General features: G+C 45.9%; 1 protein-coding gene across 3 annotated transcripts in view; it reads right to left on the bottom strand.

Moving 5' to 3' along the window:
• The window catches only part of PDE1C (phosphodiesterase 1C), a 541,496-nt gene extending 531,748 nt beyond the window's left edge, over nucleotides 1-9,748 (bottom strand). For 2 of the 3 annotated variants that reach the window (XM_043508789.1, XM_038392424.2), the window contains exon 1: nucleotides 9,394-9,748. In XM_043508789.1, the coding sequence (XP_043364724.1) occupies nucleotides 9,394-9,700 (307 nt within the window). In that variant the 5' untranslated portion in view covers nucleotides 9,701-9,748. The remainder of the gene's footprint in view (nucleotides 1-9,393) is intronic. The other variant, XM_043508790.1, reaches the window with a different exon arrangement.
• Between the last annotated feature and the right edge of the window lie 15,011 nt (nucleotides 9,749-24,759).

Below are 24,759 nucleotides of genomic sequence, written 5' to 3'. Positions count from 1 at the left end.
GTGAAGGCAATGTTTCTGGACATCTGGCCAAGGGTGAAGAGTGGTAAAATTTAGCAATTCTAGGGTGGTTTGGGTGATGTAGGCTGTGTAGGCGAGGTGTAGGAAGCTCCTGTTTGCTATGCCTCACCTAAATCTAACTTAATGCCTGCCAGCTCAGCATGGTGCTCTGTTCCCTTTTGGTGGTGGCTAGGCCGCTCAGAGGGTTGAGCCTGCTACAGCAGCAGAGGCTCAAGCATTTTGAGACCCAGAGTTCCCAGATTCAATCCATGATGCCAACAACCCACCCAGGGGCCTGGTGTTACACCAAATTTTGCCTTCCCAAAGTGTTCCATAGCATCTGTGAGGGGAGAATTTATGTGTACGTGTGTTATTGGCATGTTGGAGCATCACTTAAAGAGAGCAGAGTTAAGGTTGCATTGTGGGGTGGCATATACCTTAACTTTATATTTCCTAGTTTTCAGAGGTTTAAGTTTAACCACTTTCCATATTCTAGAAGGGTACAAGGCCCCACTGGACAACCGTAACTCTGTGTGAACACAGTTTGGGATGTACTTAATTTCCTTGGTTTTTAAAAAATAATTTCTCAGCACCCTCACTTACCACAGCCCTACTCTCCTCTCCACTACCTCCGGCTCCATGGCAATGATTACCCCAGCCACAGAATGCACTGGCTGCCTGTTCATCCTTCACTGCCCCTGCATCATCTCATGTCTCTGCCTATCCTGTGGAGTCTGGTTCTCCCCTCTCCCTATGAAGAGGCAGCTGACAGCATGGGACCTGAAGGTTGAGGACCTTGGGAGAGGAGAAAGGAACAGTCAGGGACTAGCATGAAATCAAAGGGGAAGCTTTTGGTGGGTTGGTCAAACAAAGGGGGCATGGTTGTGAGGAGTTTTGTGGGGCAGAGAGAAAGCCACCCCAACATCACCCACTGCACAGCTCTGACCTCTTCCCAACTCTACCCTGCACTGTTCCAGCACACACACACACACACACACATACACACACACACATTCCCTCTCCCTCACAACTCCAACTTCCATAGTTCCTCCAACTGCTCAGATTTCCCCCAGCACTGCTCCAGTTCCTCTCACATTCCCTCCATCATGCCCATTTCTGTGACCACCCCACACACTCCACTGTTCTAACTCTCCCTTTCACACACATACGCTGCTTTGAGCCAACACCACATACACATGCCAGGTCTGCCCTCCTCCTCACCACTCCAATACCCTCATAAGCTTGGAGGGTCCATGGAGAAGAGGGAAGCTGGTGGGACTGTGAGGACTGCATGTACCAGATGGAGATAGGAAGGGATGGGAGAATGGAGAGGCAGAATCCTTCCCTGCCCTAAATCTGGTCCTACTGTATGGGAAAGAGGCTCTACACATCCACCTGCAACACAGCAGGCTCAGAGAGGTGTGAAGTGGCCCATTCATCTCAAGGAGATGTTCTCAGATGAATGAGAACACCCTATGGAGAGGTATACAGCCCAACACAATAACTTGGAGAGGTGTGACTGCTCCATTCATCACAGCAGGTGTTCTCCTCTCCCCCTCCATACAGCAAATAGTATCCCAGATAGCACATGATGGGGCAGAGAGAGGATACAGACCCCTAGGGGGGCAGGGCCTCCCAGATCCTGGCTCACACATAGGAAGGCAGGGCGAGAGGCTCGATCCCTCCCCCCCAGATAAGCAAAGAGATGCTGGCTGAGATGGGGGGTGGGATCAGGAGGTGCTAAGACCCCCAGATTCCGGCTCATATGGATGGCAGAGAGAAAGTCTCAGACACCCAAACCCACACACAAAAGAGAAGGACCCCCAGATCCCAGCTCATATGAAGGGGGAAGAATGGGGACTCAGACTCCCCCAAATTCTTTTATTTCTGGTATGAAATATAAAATTTTCCCAATATTCTTGTGATGAGGCTCCAAAATTTTTCATTTTGTTTATGTCACCTTTGTAAACCTGGCCAAGTCCAAGGTGGATAACATTCTAAGAGTTTTCTATATTTTGGAGCATCATGAGTGCATCTGCTAGAGATGTTAGTCTGGTAACTGGGAAACTGGACTCAGATTTTGCTTGGAAGGAGTCCTGTCTCACCCATTCTTTGTGATACTGAAAACTATCTCCTATTTATTCCCTGTACATGCTCCCTACCTGACTGCTCTTCCTGATTTGATCAAACACAGGACAGACTGGGAGTTGGATCCAACCTCAGGTGAGGAGGTAGATGATGTCATACAGTATAATCAGGGAAGCAGGTAGAGTAGAAGCAGTTTGGGTAGACGAGCTGATGGAAAATTAGGAGGGTGTTTAATTTACACACAGAGGTACACTTTAGCTGCAGCCCAGCAACTTAATTTGGCCCATAGTACTTCCACATACAGATTTGCTAATGTATAGTTGTACCCAGTTCCTGACCTGCAACAACCTTTTGAACTCTGTGGAGCAGAGATTTTCTTCCAAATGAGACAAATTATGTGGTGATTCTATGACAATGGCAAGCATCTATTAAGGACCAGGATGAAACTGGTAAATGCATTTACATGTCCTAACCCCATACAAACCCCAGCAGAGTGGCACATGTATCACTGACTAAGTTGAACATTTTTTGAGAGCCCCATGTTAACATTTTGGCAGCATGCCCCCACCTATTCTTGAAAAAGCCAGATCTCACCATATTGAAATCATGCCCGTTACTCAATTGCTTATCTTCTTGTGACATCTTAGCCATGTGTCTACTAAAATCAGCACACTAATTATTTGATGTAAAATATCAGCAGCCAAATGAAAGAAATTCTACTCTGACACTTCATATTTTGGAGCAGTGTTCAGACTGCCTGCCAGTAATGAATGAATTTTACCAGCCCTTCATGCTCTTAACCATAAATAACCCTCAGGAGCCCAGTTTAGAGACATACATCTCACTTGCTTAATATAAACATTGCCTCCTAAATTATTCCTTTCTCCATAAACAGCATACACTACAGAGCACTAAGACATCATTTCTAAGTAATTAATACAAATTTACTTTGAATTATTTTTGTACCCATGGTATTGCCAGAAGTCATTCACTGTCTGCAGACTTCATTCTAGGATACAATTCTGGATGCTTCAAAAAGTTATCATAGATGCAGGAAAAAAATTAGATAAATTATAGGACTGTTAAAAATTTAAAAAATGTATCACAAGATTAAAAAATTAATCGTGATTAATTGCACGATTAATCGCGCTGTTAAACAATAATAGAAAACCGTTTATTTAAATATTTTGGATGTTTTCTACATTTTCAAATATATTGATTTCAATTACAACACAGAATACAAAGTGTACAGTGCTCACTTTATATTTATTTTTGATTACAAATATTTGCACTGTAAAAAGCAAAAGAAATAGTATTTTTCAATTCACCTAATGCAAGTACTGTAGCACAATCTTTTTATCATGAAAGTTGAACTTACAAATGTAGAATAATGTACAAAAAACCTGCATTCAAAAACAAAACAATATAAAACTTTAGAACTTACAAGTCCACTCAGTCCTACTTCTTGTTCAGTCAATAGCTCAGGCAAACAGGTTTTGTTACATTTGCAGGAGATAATGTTGCCAGCTTCTTGTTTATAATGTCACCTGAAAGTGAGAACAGGTGTTTGCATGGCACTGTTGTAGCTGGTGTTGCAAGATATTTACATGCCAGATGTGCTAAAGATTCATATGTCCCTTCATGCTTCAACCACCATTCCAGAGGACATGCATCCAGGCTGATGACAGGTTGTGCTTGATAACGATCCAAAGTAGTGAGGACTGATGCATGTTCATTCTCATCATCTGAGTCAGATGCCACCTACAGAAGGTTGATTTTCTTTTTTGGCGGTTAAGATTCTGTAGTTTCCGCATCAGAATTTTGCTCTTTTAAGACTTTTGAAAGCATGCTCCACACCTTGTCCCTCTCATATTTTGGAAGGCACCTCAGATTCTTAAATGCTGGGTCGAGTGCTGTAGAAATCTTTAGAAATCTCACATTGGGACCTTCTTTGCTTTTTGTCAAATCTGCAATGAAAGTGTTCTTAAAATGATCAACATGTGTTGGATCATCATCCAAGTCTGCTATAACATGAAATATATGGCAGAATGTGGGTAATACAGAACAGGAGACATACAATTCTCCCCCCAAGGAGTTCAATCACTAAGTAATTAATGCATTTTTTTTTAACAAGCATCATCAGCATGGAAGCTTATCCTCTGGAATGGTGGCCGAAGCTTGAAGAGGCATACAAATGTTTAGCATATCTGGCACGTAAATACCTTGCAATGCCGACTACAAAAGTGCATGTGAATGCCTGTTCTCACTTTCAGGTGACATTGTAAATAAGAAGCGTGCAGTATTATCTCCTGTAAAGGTAAACAAACTTGTTTCTCTTTGTGACTGGCTGAACAAGAAATAGGACTGAGTGGACTCATAGGCTCTAAAGTTTTAAATTGTTTTGTTTTTGACTTTAGTTATGTAACAAAAAAAATCTATATTTGTAACTTGCACTTTCACAATAAAGAGATCATTCTACAGTACTTGTATGAGGTGAATTGAATAATACTATTTCTTTTGTTTATCATTTTTACAGTGCAAATATTTGTAATCAAAAATAAAAATATAAAGTGAACACTGTACACTTTGTATTCTATGTTGTAATAGGAATCAATATTTGAAAATGTAGCAAACCATCCAAAATATTTAATAAATTTCAACTGGTATTCTATTATTTAACAGTACAATTAAAACTGCGATTAATGGCAATTAAATTTTTTAATCATGATTAACTTTTTGAGTTAATCGCGTACGCTAACTGCGATTCATCGACAGCCCTAATAAATTATAATAATCTACTAGAAAGAATGTGTGAAATATAAGGACTGACAGTTGTCTAGCTGAATGGTCATTAATAAAGCAAGGACATGAAAGTTCACAGGGCAAAACGCTTCAATTTCTCTAAAATAAAATCAAACTAAATCCTTACCATTTTAAACTATTTTAATTGATATATTGAAAATATATTGCAAGTACAATCTATAAATTCGTATTTGTGAATACTCATAGGTTAACATCCCATCTGATTCCTCCCCCCTTCATCTCTCCTCTCCCTTCCTCCTGTTTTTCTCCCTTCTTTCTCTCTTCCCCTTCTGCTCTCTCAGTGACACTGGAAGTAAATCATTCTTTCAGCAGCTCATTGGCAGTTGGTAGGGATAGTGACATCAGTGGGTGTCTCAAGGGTCAGGGGCTGAAATTCTGCCATTAAAAATGTCTTCCACCTCCCTCCTCTTGTCCTTTCTTCTCCTTGTCTCACCTATTTCGCTCCTGTGCTGCAGCCCTATGAGCAGCTCATTGGTGAGCGATAAGATTGTGACATCAGAATTAGGCCATTACTTCTCCTTTCTACTTTCTTTCTCCTCCTCGGTGTATTTGCATAATAAAACCCTTACAGAAGACAACTGGAGTTGTGTCTGTTTACACCAGAGTAGAATTTGTCCCCAAAAGAATAGTTAGTTTCTTTCCTATTACCCTGTAATCTTGCTAATTTAGGTCCCAGACATACAAACACATAAGCATGTGAGTAACTTTGAGTTCAGTATAAAGTATTCACATGTATTAGCATTTGTAGGGTTGGGATTTTGGATAGGTATCAGTTATTTTAGTACAGGTACATCTTTACTTAAAAGTGTGTTCAATAGTTATCCATCATTTATTTTGTTATACTCAACTCAACTCTTTTAAAATGTATCCAATGCAAATACATCACTTTTTGACCACACATGAACTACAGATGATATACTCTCAAGAACTCTGAAATTTCCATAACGACTTTTTTATTGGTCTAGCAAAAGCCTGTCCTTGTTTTACTCCCACAACCATAGAAATAATATGAAATAAAAGATGACTACAATAGACCCTCTCTAACGACAAGGCTCTCTGAGTGTAAGGATGGAACTGCGTATGGCACCTGTGCAGGGGCAAAGACGGTACAGGGCATTGAGCCCTCTGGGGGGGAATGGATCAACGTTCATGTTGCACTCCCCATCAGTAACCAGCCTGACCCAGGGAAGCTAATGATCCAACCAGCAGACCAAATTCAGTGATCAATCCTGGTAACGTGCCACCTGAGGCATGTTGTGCACAAGCTAAGAAGAAGATTGAGCCCTTCATCATCTTTGCCCAGACACAAACACCAAACACAATCTTACCCTAAGTGAATAAACACACACACAGAAATCAAGGGTACCGCATCACAAAATGTACTGTGATCATTGCATTTTTGTGATATTTCATAATGTTCAGCTAAACCTACTGTGGAATATTCTGAAAAAGTAATAAAGTCTAAACAACATGAGTCCTCATCACAAAGTTCTAAATCCTTGCTATTTTTTGTGTGAGTTAAAAAACATCTGTAGATTAATGAGCTCCATCTTAATAAAGTACAACTGTACCCCACATGGCATAATCTAGTTTTGTTTTTGTCTCCACTCAATCCTTCATCAGGTTTTTCTTTTCCTCAAAATGTGAACACATAAAACTGGTCTGTCACAAAAAATAAGACCTGATCCTTCACACTTATATAGCAGTTTATGCTGCAACAACTCCACTGACTTCAGTGGAGTTACACTATCATAAAACCAGTATAAAAAGGTCAAGAAACAGGCCCATGTTGACTATCCACATGACTTTGGATAATACTATGTCTAAGACTATCCTATAAGTTGCACTCTGCTTCACAAGTAGCCAGTATGTCATATGGTGTAGGGATTGGTGCATTGTATCAACCATTTTCTATGTTATCTGAAGTCTTGCTATAGAAAATTCATTACAATGGTTAGAGATAAGTTAAACTTTCTTATAATACATATTCTAACTCATTCATCTATCAGGCTGTAAATTTATACTCTGCCTGCAGTCAAAAGGCCTGCTCTTGAAGTACCTATTCAAGCAACATGACTTAGTAAGGATCAGGGGACTGGGCCCTTAAGTAAGTAGGAACCATCAGAAACCAGGGAAATTTCCACTGGAATAAGAGCAAAACAATTTTTTTAAATGGCTGAACAATTTTATGTTTTCAACACATGTAATTTTTAGGATCACATTGTGCCAGGCCCTTTCTCTGATCTACAGGAAGGGAGAGAGCAAGAAATACAACCCATTTCCCCTCCTGCATCCACATTCTCCAGAGGACTAGGCACCATTGCAACCATTTCAGACATGACTCCCAGAGGTCCTGTGGAGATAATGAGCCTTCACACCCTTCCAGCATTGACTTATGGGTATATGCCACAACTGAATCCTTAACATTTATGCAAATAGGCCCAGACCAACTCCTACTGAAATCAAGGGGAATCTTTCCACTAACATCAATGGAACAAAATCAGCTTTGGAATATGGCGTAAACCCACTTATTTAACTAAGCAATTACCTCAAGGTTTAATTATTTCATTCAATTATGTTTCTTTACAACATAATTGCAGAGTTTTGAGTCTTTTTTATATTTTGTTTGACACTGATCAGCTGATTTTTGCACATGTGCCTGGGACAAATGTGCAGGATGTATTAAGCATATCAAACTATTGAAGTGGGGTCACACCAGTGCTGAGATCAGTAAGACAGGTAAATATTTAGATCCAGAATGTATGGCTGACTCACACACTATGAAAGATATCCTAATATCTCTATATGAGCGAAAACGTTAAACCGCAAGTCACACTAGTGATTGATACTTCCAAGCCTAACACAGCACTCCCACGCACACAATCTGAAATGAGAGTGGTTGCTCATGACCAAGGCTACAGATAACAAGATTTTAAAGTATCTGAAGTCCACAACATATGAATCACTCTATCCACCCCCTCCCACTTCCCGCCCCCTCCCAGCCCCGCTGCCCAGAGTGCTGCCCGCGCATAGCGTGGCTGCAGGTGAGGGGGGACAGTAGGGGAGGGGCTGGGGGCTAGCCCAGGGGCTGGGCAGGACGGTCCCGCAGGCTAGATGTGGCCTGCGGGCACTGTTTCCTCTAAGCTGTGTGCATGTGCACATGCACACAGATCCTGAACCCCGCGCACATGGTGAAACACCACGTGCACTAAAATTTGCACAGAAGAACAATAATTTGCACACAAGAAATTTTTTGTGCACACGGCTTGTCAAAACTTAGAGGGAACATTGTCCGTGGGCAGTAGTTTGCGCACCTCTGCTCTAAATGTACAGTGGTATAAATGAGATCAGAGTTTAACCCCAGCTAAAGTGCATAGAGAATTTACATTAGTATAATTGAGAATAGAATTTAGCCCCAAGAGAGGTACACAGTGGACATTTTCTTAAAGCGTTACAACTGAATACCTTCTGATGTAACTGGAGATATTCATCTGAGGCAGCAGGTGATAAACAGGATGGGAAATAGGACATTCACTTGTCTGTGTATGTAAATTTTCCTTCCATATTCATGTATCTATGCCCTCCCTCATCATTTTAACCAGTGTAGGATCCTGTCCTATGTTTTATTATTTATCAATATATTTAAAAAATAATTTTGAATCTTTCCCAAACAAAAGAGTGCATTCTTCTGAAACTGGAGGACTGTACTGGAAATACATGTTATGCAGGCACACACACAATACTGACTCACAGCATGAGAAATGCTAGCTGAATAAGTGCTGACATTAGAAACATTTCCAAAAAGGCATTAACTCTTATAGTGAAGAAATTCCCAGTATCTACCAAAATCCTTCCTCATCCTGAGTCCACACTTGAAAGACAAGGTGAGAAAACTGAAAGGCAATACATAATTTTATATGGCTTGCTATCCTGCAATAACCCTTATTCCCACAGCATTATCCTTTTAGGACAGGTGTGTATTCTAGAGCAACTGTTCAGGTTTTTTTGTCTGTTTGTTTTTTAAATCTCTTAAGTCCCTTACATAAAATAGGTAGGACTTTGAAGATAGTTCTTCGCTTGTAATGCAAACTGTTTTCTACAAATATGTGATCGGTGTTCTCTGGACCCTCACTCTGCACCTCAGGATTCTCTGGTATGGGTGCAGACTTACTTAAGAAATTCAATTAAATGCATTAGTTTTAAAAAAGAATAACTAACGATAGGGCAGCGTCAGATTCCCACCCGCTCCTCCCCCAGGGCCTGATACAGCTCCTTTCAGGCCAATGGAAAGCCCCCAGGGGGAGCTGGCTCGGGCCCTCAGTCCTTGCCCAGAGGAAAGTCCCCTAGACTGCAGAGGAAGTTTTGCCTCAGTAAGGGCTGAGGGTCGAGGCCGCGCAGGAAGGGGTAGCGCCTAGGGCAGGTAAGAGGAGGAAACACAAACACACACCCCCCCCCCCCCCCCCCCCCCCCCCCGCTGATACTCACTGGCACTGCGGCTGGGGCTCGGGGGCAATGGCAAGCTGCCCGCGCGCGGCTCCGCCTTGGGGCACTTCAGCACCGCGGCCAGCTCCCGCCGCTCCTCGCCGCCTGCCACCCAGGCGCCCGGGGCCAGCGCGGGGCTGGCGGGCGCTGCGGGGGGCGCCCATTTGTGCCGCCTGCGGCCCTTGACGCCCCGAAGTTTGCCGCGGCCCTGGACGCTGCTGCTGCGCGCCTCCTGCGCGGCTCCCGGCTCCGAGCTCAGCTGCACCACCGTGTTGCGGGACCTGCTGAGAGCGGAGGTGACCGAGCCCATGGCCGAAGGGCGAGAACCCGGCCAGGTGCGGGGGACCTCCCCGCCGCTGGGGCAGGCAGGCGCACGCCTCTCCCCGCTCCGCTGCTTTCCAAGCGACCCAGGGGCGAAGGCCACGTCCCAGCTCGCTCGCCCCAGCTGCGGCTCCCGCGCTGCTCCGGCAGCCGCGGGGCTTGTCCGCCGGCAGCCTGGCTCGCCGCCCTGGGCCCCGCGCGCCCTGGCTCTGCGCAGCAGAAGTTTGTCCGTGTCCCGGAGAGCAGGGGGAGGAGTGGCTCTCGCTTGTCTCTTTCGGCGGCGGCCCAGCCCCCCCGGCCTGGAACCAGAGGACAAGCCGCTGCACACCCGCCCTCCTGGTTCGGGCCCTTTGTCAGCCCTAGTCGTCCTCTCCCTCCTCGCCGCCACAGCTGGAGCGGGCCGGCGCTTGGGAAGCGGAGCGGAGAGTTTGCATTTCGCTGCTGTTCCCGGAGGAGCCGCTGGCTTTCGGCGCCTCTCCTCCCTCCTCCCCCACGACAGTGGCGCCCGAGCTGGTGCAAGGCTCCCGCTGAGGGTGGAGTCAGGCTGGAGGGGGCTGCGCCCCCCCTCCCCCGCCCCGCACCCCGCCTCTCTCTCTCCCCTGTATGAAACTAGAGAGGCTCATGGACTTGCTTGTTCCCTCCTGGGATGGGAAGTGGAAGAAGCCAGCCAACAAACCCTGGACATCTAAACACACACTCAGCCCTTCTGCAGCCCAGCCCGCCCCCTCTCTGCGCTTGGGGCTGAACAGGCAGTTGACTCAGAATTTGCGGCTAGAGGATCCATCCTTGATCAATTTCAGGCCAGCGAGCAGTCTAATATTCCAGTGAGGAAGGGGCAGTGTAATAACAGAGTAGAAGTATAAAAAATATTGGCTAGGCTTTGGGTGGCTTTAACAGATGTGATCATACTGCTGGTAAGACACCAGGAGTAAAGTAATATTTTTAAAATGTGTTGCTACCTTTGTCTTTCAATGTTACATTTATTGTAAAAACAGTCTAAGAAAGAGAAAAATAGCTTCTGGGAGTTCTGTGATGATTATAAGCAAAGAGGAAAAATACCCCAGCAATTAGGACCCCTCCCTGGGGATTTGTGAGACCTGGATTCAAGTCCCTCATTGACCACAGACTTCCTGTGGAAATTTGAAGTCACTTAGTTTGTCCGTGCCTCAGTTCCCTGCAGGTAAAATGGGGAGACTAACACATCCCACCGTCAGTGGACTATTGTGAGGATAAATACATTAAAGGCACTAGGATACAGAGATAATGAGGGGGAGAGGGAAGAGACACTGACATCTGTCTAAGGAATGGCTAAAGTGACCATAGTAATGTGGACACACGCTTTCCATACTTTGTATTATTTCTCTTGCTTCTTTACACATGCTTGCTGTGCTAGAACTAGCACTAACATTAAATCAATAACAATACAACAATACAATAACAGCAACAAAAAAGAATCCCAGCTGTTCATTGCAGCCTATCATCCCCATGTAGGCTCTCTTCCCCTTTCCATTCATATAAAGAATTCATCATCTTCTAAAGAGGCTTATTTCCTTCTCCTAGCTCCCAGTTCTGAGAGCAGCAGGCACATTTTTCTCTTCTATTATTATGCTGTTTTCGGTGAGAGCAAGGCTTCCAAGACAACTCAGTACTGACTATGCAGCTGTGAATGGGAATTTCCTTTGCTGGGGGAGTACCCTTTATCTGGACAAAAATAGTGCTTTAGTGAATAAAAAGCTAAAGGACCGGATTAGATCAACAGCCTTTTCTTTCTTTGCCCTATGCATTTAGTTAATTGTGTTTTCTCTCAATTTTTCTGTCTCTGTATCTTGTCCTTGGTTCTCCCTTCAGGGATCAGAGCCTCAGCAGCAGAGATAACATAACAGGTGGTGAAAATGTCTCCCTCCCTGAGGATGCTGCTTCACCAAGAGGGACTGTTACTTTTTATAAGCACATAGAGAAGGGAATGAAAATAAATATCCTTTCGTGAATGACAATACCATTTCCCAATTTCGGGTGAGACAGGCGAGTTATTGATTATATCTATTTTAAAGTATTCACTGAAAACATAAAAATTATATAACGTGAGTGAAGGGGGGAGAACAAATGATCTATTCACATACAGCAGTGTTATGGGATTATGAAGTGGCACCTATGTTAAAGTTGCAAAGTAAAGCTTTCCAAAGTTAGGAAAGGCTAGAATTAAACTTGCCCATGCAATCTTAAATCTGCCAGTATGTCTGTACACATTGTGATACAGTCTTTAATTGCATTATCACTATGACATTGCACCCCATATTCATCACAGTGATATTAGGATACAAGTATGACATAATTATAATGTATTTTATGCAAGATAATCATGTGAGAGGTCATTTAAAAGGTTATGATTTGCTGAATATGATTATCCTATTTGTTTGCATGTATTATTTTTGTAACTGAAGTTATGAATATTGACTATGTATCTGTATTTCAAATGTAGTTTCACCTGGATAACGCCCACTAGACAAGAGGCTTAAATCTAGATAGCTCGGTGGGGAAGGGCCTACTCAGGGCAATAAGCCATTAGGAAAAAAAACACAGGCCTTAGGAGATGCTTATCTCCCACCTGGGGAGCCTTCCTGAGAAGGCTACAGCCAGCCTCCAAGTAATGACTGCTATGACTCTACAAAGACACATGACGTGACCACGTCTCTAGACTCCATCTTGGGACGTCAGTGTTTTTCCACAGACCGGTCTGGGAACCAGGCTTTGAAACAAAGGGTTCCCACCACATGCAAAAGCTATATAAGGTAAGAAGTGACAGCTGGTGTTCTTTGTTCCTCAGGTGCTTCCAGGAGTCTTCCTGTGAGGGGAGCAAAGACTGAACTGGGGGAAGTGCTGGACCCAGGATAAAGGGATTTTTAGCCTGTGAATGAAACACCTGGGAATTCCAAGCTGTAAAGCAAGGGCAGCTTGCCACTTAAGAATCTGCAGCCTGCTTGTATAATCTCTTAGGGTGAGAAATGGCTATTCATACCCAATCTAGTTAGTATACTAAGTTTAATTTTCATTTTTTTGTTTATTTACTAGGTAATCTGCTTTGATCTGTTTGCTATCACTTATAATCCATCTTTTGTAGTTAATAAACTTGTTTTTGCTTTATCTAAACCAGTGTTTGGGAATCATAACTCAGGGGCAAATGGCTATTGCATATTCCTCTCCCCATTGAGAGAGGGGGTGAATTTTATGAGTTTATGCTGCACAGCTCCCTGTGCAGCACAAGACAGTGTCATTTTGGGTTTGTACTCAGAGAGGATGAGTGCCCGAGGAGCTGGGAGTAGCTTTCCCATGCAGGGGCTGGTCAGAGAGCCTGCTTGTAACCGCAGCTGGGTATATCCCTACCTGAATGTATGCTGGTGAAAGTGCAGGCTGGAAGGCTTTGTAGCTTATCACAGCAATATGGTGTGAGAGGGAGCCCAGGCTGGTGGGTCAGAGGGCTCAGTGGTACCCCAGTTCCAGGTAGCACTCCAGGGGGAACCTATCACAATCACATACTATTTTTTCTTGCTTGGGTCATCGTCATCATTTGACCCCAGGGATCTTCATATACTCAGCACTGAGTTATGATAATTGGGCCTACAAATTTACCCTAACTGTAAGATCAATTGTAAAGATATTTCAAAATTCATAAAATTCTACAGTAATCTATACAAACAAATGCTGATGGGAAGTAGGCCAAGTTGTTTTCAATAATGAATGTTACTAACAGGTGCAAGAGAACCAGACACAGAAACTAAATCAGAGGAGAAAAGAAAAAAAGCACCCCCTCTTGAAATGATTCAAGGGCTATGCTGAAGTCATGCTTGGTAAAAACAAGATGTGCAACCAGAAATGAATGAAACAACATTGATATGTTGGATATTTGTCTAATTAGTGAACAAGTAATTAAGATGTTCTATACCACATCACTCCATTTTTGGGTCCTTAAAAACAGACAGAAGAAAGATGAAAATATAGAGAGGCTACTAAGCAAGTTTCACTATCATGGATACCCCCCATTCTCTCCTCGGACTCCAGGCCTTCATCACCCTGATCCTGAAAGCTGTCTTGACCAGACCAGGCCAGAGAGAGGGACCCAGATAAGATCACTCCAGCTGAATCCTAACCATCACCTGGGATGATATGGAATCTGACTTTAACAGCAGCAGCAAAAACATCTCCAGCACATCTCAACTAACTGCTGCTCTTTACCCCCAAAAGTTACTACCATCTTTGATACTAACCAAGAGACTGTCTAACAAGGGCGTGTGTGGGGCGGAGGGTTCCCTTCTAAAACTCTCTCCAGCTAAAGGGAAAGGAAACAAAAACAGTAAAATAAAATCTTTACTTAATATTTTCCATTTCAAATTTAACCATTTTAATTCTTTTTTTCCCATTTTTAATGAAGAGGTACAAGGATTTTTAATGATCTTTGCCATGTTACTAAGCAGGCAGAGGTTTCTGTATCTTAAACCCTGGACCTCATTTAACACTGTTTAACCTTTGTCAGTGACTAGGTTATGTTAACACCTTTGTCCTATCTACTCCATCTCAATTAATACAACAGACCTATACTACACAGACTCTACTACACAGCAAGTTAAATATAGCAGAAGTAGACTGTTATCCTCTTTGTGGACCAGATTCTGAAAGAAGAGATGACGAACACTTTTACCAGTGATTTGTATAACTATTTGTGAGAGTCAGTCATTGAGCAATGAGTATAAGGATTATTGAGTGCTGTTCCTAGTTCTGGGAGGGAAGTGTTGTCTAGTAGCTAGAGCAGTAGTTACAGTCAGCATAGCCGAGTACACAGAGCTGGCAGCTTCATCCTGAAAGTTAGTGTGGCAAAGTGGCTTCAACTTGGTGCTGTCATATAACAAGATATAAGATTCTAGTCCCAGCTCTGGCTGAAGTGACCTTGTGCAACCACTCTGTTTTCTTATTTCTAAAATGAGTGAAATATATTTTGCCTGCCTTTAAGCTAAGAAACCATATAGTCAGTAATAAGGATAGTGATGAATGGCACAGAAATATTTTCACCAGTCAGCAGAAGTGAGACCTTGGCCAAAAGATAGCTAGAGAGAAAAATCTCCATGCATGAGATTTTGCCCCTCATATGGGCAGGTATAATAGGGCTGACAGATGCATGGGAGAGTGACACTGTTAGGGGACTGGAAGAAGGAGCAGGAGTAAGGGGAAGAAAGAGCAAGGGGAGACAAGAGGGCTGTGGATACTCCCCAAGAAATGCTCCCATTAATGCCCCCGTGGAGGAGCCCTCAATGCTAGAATAGCTGCATTTCACTGGAAAGTCTTTCCTTGTGATAAAGAGCAAGATCCTCAGCACAAAGGAAGCAACTTTGTTGTGGCGGAACGAGCCCTTGCACTCTGGATCTACCTGCTGCTCTAGTTCTCCCTATGGCCCCGCTAGAGAAGCGGATCTCAAACCACAGGGGGAGCCAGAGTGCAGGAGCCCTGCCCTGCTGCACCTAAGTCAGCTGCTTCTTATGTTGACAATCAAGGGGTGCAGCAGCAAGTTTGTGTGTTATGCAATAAATGTTTTAAAAATCCATTGACCCCAGATTTTATTGAATTTGCAGGGATACTAAAGAGTCATACTTCACTTGAAATTTTGCACACAAAAAACCTCACCCCAAAACTAGCATAACCCTAATTAGCTAACATGGTCATAACAATTATGATATATCCAATTAATCTTTAATGTGTTTAAGTATTTCTGGAAATAACAGCACACTTCACTTGGAAGTTTTATAGATTATATGGAGTTATGAAGACGTATATTATACTGACTCTATGGTCTAGTTTCCATGCAACTTTTCCATCAGAGCAGTTTATTAGATCATGCTAAAGAGCTCTCATTTCACTCCAGTTAACAGCCTTTTAAAAGTTAGATCATGCAATACTAAACTACTATAAGGCTTTTATGCAAATAGGACTTGTTTATGTGGATCCCTATGTCTTTTAATTTGGCTCATTCTGAAGACAGTGTAAATCACTGCTCACAAACAAACAATTCCTTAGGCTGAATGAGTTAATTCTGCCATAGCCAGCTTTAATCCATTGTGGGCCTTTCCCAACCTGCTCTAAAACAGAGTTCATACTCACAGCATCACAAACTCACCCTATTCCTGGGGCTAGGTTTTATTACAAATAAAGGTTTCAGAGTAGCAGCCGTGTTAGTCTGTATTCGCAAAAAGAAAAGGAGAACATGTGACACCTTAGAGACTAACAAATTTATTTGAGCATAAGCTTTTGTGAGCTATAGCTCACTTCATCGGATGCACCCAATGAAGTGAGCTGAGGCTCACGAAACCATATGCTCAAATAAATTTGTTAGTCTCTAAGGTGACACAAGTCCTCCTTATTACAAATAAAGCAACACAATTCACCTTTAAGTTTTCTATCCAGGCTTAGCCATTCCTAGTGTTCTCAGACCTGCACCGTCCAACCCCTATACTCACTCGTGCACTCTAGACAGCTACTCCATCTCCCTTACTTATGGATGGATTAATAAGCCACCTGCCTACACTGCAATTACACACTATATTACTTTGGGACCCTTCCACCAAACAGGGTCCTAGACCCCAGGCTCCAGCCCCAGCCCAAATGGCTACACCACAATTAAACAGCCCCTTAACCCAAGCCCTCCAAGCATGAGTCATCTTGCATGGGCCAGCCACAGGTGTGTAATTGTAGTGTAGACATACTTAGAGAGTCAAGAGAATCCATTTAACCCTTTCCCAGGAGGATCAACACCTGCTAACAGGATGAAGCATTTGATGTTAACAATAATTTTGGGACAGATTTTTAAGGGCATTTAAGTGCCTAAAAATGCAAATCAATGGGAATCTAGCATTTGAAAATCCCAGAAAGCACCTATCTGTATCTTGAGACATCTAAGTACCTTTGAAAAATCTGGTCCTTTACCTCTAAAAAGGGAGAGTTTAGATTATATACTGTGACAAAGCTCTGTCCTTGCCTCCGTGGGTCCCACGTTTCCTGGCAGATTTCATTAGCCTCAGAGGCTCACTGTGACCCTCCACGTAACCCTTCTTTCTCTAGAGACAAGGGTCACAGTCTACTGAGCCAATTTCATCATAAGCCAGCAAGGGAGGTGAGAAGAAGTTATCCTTCCTTTCATAGTCTCTGTTGTCTCAGTGATTAATCAGGGGGCAAAGGGGGGTGGGGAGAAGGAGCCCAGGCCCACCCTCTACTCTGGGCTCCAGCCCAGGGACCTTAATAGTATCAGCTATGGTAGCTGACCTTATAGAAACATGACATGTACAATTCCCTGGGCTACTCCCCGCACAGCGGCCTTCACTTCCTCAAGCTCCACTTCACCCTTACCTCAGGGCCTCCTCCCTTGTGCCTGATATGGTGTGTACTACTCAGCGTCTCTAACCGCACAACTTCTTCCCACAGCTCCTGACATGCACACCCACCTGACTGACTGGCAGGCTTTTAACTAGTTTCAGCCAGCCCCCGATTGGCTTCAGGTGTCCCAATCAACCTAGCCTTCTCCCTGCCTTCTGGAAAATTCTTAATTGGCCCCAGGTGTCTTAATTGACCTGGAGCAGCTGCCATTTCACTTAACCTGATACCAGGGATTTGTTTAGCCTGGAGCTAACATATCTATCTCCCACTACTTTTTTTATAGCCATCTGGCCTTGCCCTGTCACAATACTCATCATCTGCTTCACATATTTAGCATACTGCAAAAAGAAAAGGAGTATTTGTGGCACCTTGGAGACTAACAAATTTATTAGAGCATAAGCTTTCATGAGCTACAGCTCACTTCCACCAAATGCATCCGATGAAGTGAGCTGTAGCTCACGAAAGCTTAAGCTCTAATAAATTTGTTAGTCTCCAAGGTGCCACAAATACTCCTTTTCTTTTTGCGAATACAGACTAACACGGCTGCTATTCTGAAACTTAGCATACTGCAGTATTTCACCTACATGTATGTGATTATTATGTTTTACACAAATATATCAAATTCAGAACAGGAAAGTCAAAATCAGAGTCAGAATTAGAACACTGGATCTGAAGTGATACTGCCATTTAACAGTGGAGTAGCCCAGGACTATTGTCCATGAGATCTGAAACTCTGTGAGGATCACTAAGGACAAAGCTGAGTACGTTCAAACTATAAATCTTAACATGAGTGTACTGTGGCTTAAATGGATCTGAGCTCTGTCCTGTATGTGTATATTACAGAACAGTCAGCTTAACTTCTGTACCCAGAAAGATAATGGAACAAATACCTAAGCAATCAATTGGCAAACATCTAGAAGATAATACGGTGATAAGTAACCATCAGCATGGATTTGTCCAAGAATGAATCATGTCAAAATCAACCAGCTTTCTTTGACAGGGTAACAAGCCTTGTGGATATGGGGGAAGGGGTAGATGTGGTATATCTTGACTTTAAAGTTTCTGATACTGTCTCACATGACTTTCTCATAAACAAACTAGGGAAATGCAATCTAGATGGAGTTACTATAAACTGGGTGCATAACTGGTTGTAAAACCATTCCCAGAGAGTAATTATCAGTGGGTCACAGTTATGCTGGAAGGGCATAATGAATGGGGTCCTGCAGGGATCAGTTCTGGGTCCAGTTCTGTTCAATATCTTCATTGAAGATTTAGATAATGGCAAAGAAAGTACACTTATAAAGTTTGCAGATGATACCAACATGGAAGGGGTTACAAGTGCTTTGGAGGGTAGGATTAAAATTCAAAATGATCTGGACAAACTGGAGAAATGGTCTGAAGTAAATAGGATGAAATTCAATAAGGACAGATGCAAAGTACTCCACTTAGGAAGGAACAATCAGTTGCAAACATACAAAATTGGAAATGACTACCTAGGAAGGAGTACTGTGAAAAGGGATCTGGGAGTCATAAGTAGAGTAGAGTCTGCTCTACTCAGCACTGATTAGGCCTCAACTGGAGTATTGTGTCCAGTTCTGGGTGCCACATTTCAGGAAGGATGTGGACAAATTGGGAAGAGTCCAGAGAACAGCGACAAAAATGATTAAAAGTCTAGAAAACATGACCTATGAGGGAAGATTGAAAAAACTGGGTTTGTTTAGTCTGGAAAAGAGAAGACTAAGAGTGGACAAAAGAGTTTTCAAAGTACATAAAAGGATTGTTACAAGGAGGAGGGATAAAAATTGTTCTTCTTAACCTCTGAGGATAGGACAAGAAGCAATAGGCTTAAATTGCACCAAGGGAGGTTTAGGTTGGACATTCAGAAAAACTTCGGAACTGTCAGGGTGGTTAAGCACTGGAATAAATTGCCTAGGGAGCAGGGCCGGCTCCAGGCACCAGTGTTCCAAGCAGGTGCTTGGGGCGGCTGTTAGAAAGGGGTGGCATTTCCTCCGGCCACGGCAGCAACTTCTCTGTTCCGCCCGCCGTGACGGCAAGTAGGTGGCAGCTTCTCCCCTTTGCCAGCCGTGGGGGCAAATTGGCGGCAGCATCTTCCTTTTGCCGTCTGTGGCGGCAGTTTTTTTCCCCACTGCTTAGGACAGCAAAAATTGTAGAGCTGGTCCTGCCAAGGAGGCTGTGGAATCTCCATCATTGGAGATTTTTAAGAGCAGGTTAGACAAACACCTGTCAGGAACCTCCTTTGGGCCCTTCTGAGGTCCCTTCCAACCCTGATATTCTAAGATTCTATGAATGGGCTAGATCAGTGGTTCTCAAACTAGGGCTGCCGCTTGTTCAAGGAAAGCCCCTGGCGGGCCAGACCAGTTTGTTTACCTGCCGCGTCCGCAGGTTTGGCCAATCGCAGCTCCCATTGGCCGCGGTTTGCTGCTCCAGGCCAATGGGGGCTGCGGGAAGTGACGCGGGCCAAGGGATGTGCTGGCTGCCCTTCCTGCAGCCCCCATTGTTCTGGAGCGGCAAACCGCGGCCAGTGGGATCCACGATTGGCCAAACCTGCAGACATGGCAGGTAAACAAAATAGCCCCTGGTGAGCCAGGGGCTTTCCCTGAACAAGCAGCAGCCCTAGTTTGAGAACCACTGGGCTAGATAATACTTAGTCCTGCCATGAGTCTAGGGGACTGGACTAGATGACCTCTTGAGGTCCCTTCCAGTCCTATGATTTTATGCATCTACAGCTGTCTGCCAGTGGGTGACGCCTCAACATTTTGCATATGTAATCCTAAAGACACAGCACACAATATTATACATACACAACAGTTTTGGAATCCAAACTAAATCATTAAAGAAATAAACAGACCTGAGAGTCAGTGAGATGAAAAGATGTAATATATAAACTTAGCAAAAATTGCAAAGACTTTTTGTCATCAATAATTTTCTTTGCTTTCATAAAAAGATATTTACATATTAATAAGAGCCCTCATCCTGACAGCCAAACCTCTGGCTCCTCCTACTCTTGGAATGAGGTCATCATAATAATTTTCTTGTGATATCAAACATATGATTAAGATGCCACAAACAGTTGTGACAAGACAGTCCTCTACACCTGTATTCTCAAACAAATAACTAACACCTCTATTTTGTAGTTTATTTGCATTATCTCACCCATCTCTGCCCTTACAGTCCCATGCAGCAACTCTATTTACAGTGACATACAAATGTCATCTCCTTCTGCCAGGTAAAAAAGATCTCTTCACGCAGAGATCTCCCTTTACCCTGGCCCTGCTGCCCTCTCTTTCTTTCTGCCTTTATACTTCCTTCCTGTGCACCTTTCTACTCTTTCATTAATGGGTTAACTAGCTTGTTAGCTCCCTCAGCTCAGACTGGTCTAGTAATTGGCCTCAGCTTCCAGCAATCAGGCCCTTCTTCCAGGAAAACTAATTAGACTTACAGTGACCAGAGTGCTAGTTCTGCTGCTGGTTCTCAGCACTTTGACCCAGTAGCATTATGACTTAACAGAAGGATCTGGCAGTCAAAGATATGTTTGTATGGGTCTCTGCTAGATCAGGAAATTTTAGATGAAAGTTTTCTGCCAGAAAATGCTGATTAGACAAAACTGAATTTTTTTGGGGGGGGGGGGAATGTATCCAGTTCAATGCAAAAAGTTTGTCAGGATGGAACTGGTGTGGAGAAGAGAAAAAGTGAGAGCACAGCACTGTAGAATAGGCCCTAGCCTAATGATTAGGATACTCAACTAGGATGTAAGAAACTCAGGTTCAAATGCTGGGTTCATGTTGCTCCTCTCCCATATGAGTGCCCTAATCACCCTGCTATAGAGTCTGTCTCAGTCTCTCTTCCACTTTATATACATAATTAAATATTGAGTGGTCCAGAGTGAGACTCTATCACTACACACACACACACACACACACACACACACAGTGACAGACCCAGACCAGTGGGGTACAGGAGTCTGGTCTTATTGGGTTCCAGGAAGTGGGCGGGCAAAGCCCGCCCACTGCTAAAGGATTCCCCCCTGCAGCCTAAGAGGGGGGTCTACAGGACCTGGAAAGCCAAATAATTATGGGGGACAACTAATGAACAACAGGGACAGGAGTGTGGTCAAAGGGTCAAACGAAGGGAACCGGATGGGGACACCAAGCAGAGAACCCTGGACAGCGCTCACTGCTCCTCAAAGGCGTCAAGGGAGTCAGCGGACGCTGCCCAGAGGAACTCTGCCCGGAGGCGTGAACAGATGGAGGATCAGAAATAGGCCCCACAGTCACAGGAGACTCCATCGGCCAACCTCCTCACACTGGTTTTATAGATAGCCACTTTAGCCAGGGCCAGGAGGAGGTTAACCAGGAGGTTCCGTGACTTGGTGGGGCCACGGACAGGGAGTGCATAGATAAGAAGGCGAGGGGAAAAGTGCAACCAAAATCTTAATATAATTATAAAAATATTCATGAGGAGCCGGAATAGGGGCTCTAGCCTGGCGTACTCCAAGTACACATGCGCCAGGATTTCCCTCACACCGCAAAAGGCACGGTTTACCCCAATCCCAGACACCTGCCCCAAGTACATGCCCGTGCTCACGGACCTGTGAAGGAGCTGCCAACTGATATCCCCGGCAGGCCTCGGGACCAAGGTGGAATAGAGGCCGGCCCACCGGGGCTCCTCACCCTCTAGGGGTGGCAGGAGGTCCTGCCACTTTGTGTCGGGGCGGGACGCGAGGGTGAGGATGTGAAGGGCATGGAGCACGAGCGCGTATAGATGTTTCCCTGGCGCGGTCTGGAAATGAACTGGCTGCAGCTCATGTAGCCGGCTCACAGTGAAGTGGCCGGGGGGCCGGTTGGGTCCATGGGGCAGGGGCCAGATGAAAAGTTCTGGAGGGCCTGGAGTGGAGGGTGGGCGGGGCACACCCTCCCTTACGACCTCGTCGAGGTAAACCCGAGCAGTGGGCAGCAAAGCGGCCCTCACCTCCTGAAGTACGCGCATGGGAGTATGAGGTCTGGAGAGCCCCATGCGCTGAGTGAGCATCAGGGGATCCAGCCAGTCTCCCCGGTCGTAGTCCAGGAGGTCTCTGACTCTGGTGACTTCTGCCAGGACCAACCTCCGGCGCACTGTGCAGGACTCTGCCACCTGCACAAGGAGCTGGGGGTTGTGTAGGAGGGGCTCCGTGAGGAGATCTTCCCCCACGGAGGCCACTACGGACCTGGTCACTGAACTGTTTCCAGGTCTGGAGGAGGTCCTAGTAGAAGACCGGCAGCTTGGAGAGGTCTCACGGAAGACCTCTTGGATGGAGATAAAGGAGCTGCCGGTCATATCAGAGCCCCCGGAGACGGCGCAGGAAGACATGTGCCAATACGCTCCACACCAGACTACCTGCACCATAAAGGAGCCTCTGCAGGGCCTGGAGGTGGAAGACACAGACCTGAGTGCGGAGAACTTTAGGCCCTGCCCTCCCTCCTCCAGGGGTAGATGGAGAACCCCTGCAGAGACCCAGTGCAGTCCTGACCAGAAGAACTCCAGAATCAATGTCTGGAGGTTGGCCACGAAATCCAGGGCTGGGACCAGGGTGTTGAGCCGGTACCAGAGCATGGTCAGGACTAGTTGATTAAGCACCAGTGCCCTCCGTCGAAGGGAGAGACACCAGAGTAGTCCTGTCCATCTCCAGAGCCGCTCTACCATCCTGCCTTCTAAACCGTGCCAGTTCTCCGGCGGAGACGGATGTGTGGCAGAAAGGGAAACGCCAAGATAGAGCAGCGGACCCATGCTCCACTGGATGGCCTGAAGCGCGGGTGGGAGGGAGCTCGTCTGCCGCCAGTCCCCTACCACCAACCCAGAGCTCTTGACTCAGTTGACCTGGGCGGAGGAGGCTGCCGAGTAAACGGCCTGGCAAGCCTCCACCCGCGCCAAGTTGCCCAGTCCTGGACCACGAGGAGCACATCGTCAACGTACGCCGACAGGACCAGCCGCAGCTCCGGCTCCTGCAGCACCAACCCCCTCAACCTCCTGCGGAGGAGACAGAGGAAGGGCTCAATCACCAGAGCGTACAGCTGGCCCGAGAGGGGGCACCCCTGCCGTACTCCTCACCCGAAGCTGACCGGTTCGGTCAGGGTCCAGTGGAGCCTGACCAGACACTCTGCAGAGGCATACAGCACCTGGAGAAAACCCACACACTGGGGTCTGAAGCCAAACGCCTGCAGAGTGCTCAGGAGATCAACAGGGTGGATCATGGGTAACACCTTCTCCGGATCCACGGACAGGAGGGCGAACGACAGACCGTCCCTACACCCGGAGTTCCAAGAGGTCCCGGACCAGATATAGGTGGTCGAAGATGCTGCGGCCCGGGACGGTGTAGGTCTGGTCCGGTCGGATCACGTCTGCCAGCACAGACCCTAGCCGCAGACAGATGGCTTTCGCTATGACCTTGTAGTCTGTGCTGAGGAGCGAGACGGGACGCCAATTCCGTAAATCGCGGAGGTCCCCCTTCTTCGAGAATAAGGCCAGCACGGCTCACCTGCACAGAAGAGGGAGGACCCTGCTCTGCAAAGACTCGGCCCAGATGGTGACTAGGACACGTGGTACCAGAACACGCAGTAGAACTCCACGGTCAGCCCGTCGACGCCCAGAGATTTATTAGTGGGCATGCAGCGGAGGGCTTCCAAGAACTCAGCCAGAGCGAGAGGCAGCTCTAGCCGGTCTCGGTCACCCGCTCTGACCGTCGGGAGTCCGTCCCAGAGCACTCTTCAAGTATTAGGATTGGTCGGATCTGGGGAGAAAAGGCGTGCGTAGAAGGCCCTGGCCCTCCCGCACATCTCTGCCGGAGCCGTGAGGGGGGTGCCATCCTCCGTGAGGAGGCAGGTGATGTGCTTCTTAGCCCCCCTCTTTTTCTCCAGGGCGTAGAATAAGCGGGAGCCACGATCCATCTCCCGAAGGAGGCGGATGCGGGATCAAACAAAGGCACCCTGGGCCTGATGGTCCTCGAGGGCCTGGAGCTCCTCCCACTTTTCCCAGCACACCCCACAGAGGGACAGATCCTCGGGGCTGGTGGCCAGATGCCTCTCCAGCTCTAAGACCTCCCGTTCCAACTGCCCTATCACCACATCCCTCTGTTGGCTGGCGCCCCGCGTGTAGTCATGGCAGAAGAGCCGGGCACACACCTTCCCCAGGTCCCACCAGTGCCGCGCCAAGGGAAAGGCATGCGGCTGCCCACGCCATAGCAGCCAGAACTCCTGGAAGGATGCCATGAAGCCCACATCCTCCAACAAGCTGTTGTTAAAATGGGCCGGCCTCGGCCTGTCTGCGCAGAGAGAGACCGTCACAGTGGCTAAATTGTGATCAGAGAACGGGGCCGGCCAGATGCTGGAGGAGTGGGCCCGTGAAAGGTGGAAACGTGATAAGGAGATGCGGTCCAATCGGGAGTGGTGCGACCAATGGGCCTCCACCCTGACAAAGGTGAGCATCGAGACGTCGTCCATGTGGTGGTCGCGCCAGATGTCCACCAGGGAGTGATGGTCGACTATCTCCCAGAGAACATCTGCGGCGGCCGGGCACAGCTCGGTCCCCGAGCGGTCCCGCTCCTCAAGGGTCGTATTAAAGTTCCCACCCAGGACCAGGCAC

This window comes from Dermochelys coriacea, chromosome 2 (genome assembly GCF_009764565.3).
Source record: "Dermochelys coriacea isolate rDerCor1 chromosome 2, rDerCor1.pri.v4, whole genome shotgun sequence".
NCBI lineage: Eukaryota > Metazoa > Chordata > Testudines > Dermochelyidae > Dermochelys > Dermochelys coriacea.
The sequence above is the reverse complement of the archived record's forward strand: the minus strand, read 5'-3'. Positions and strand labels throughout refer to the sequence as shown.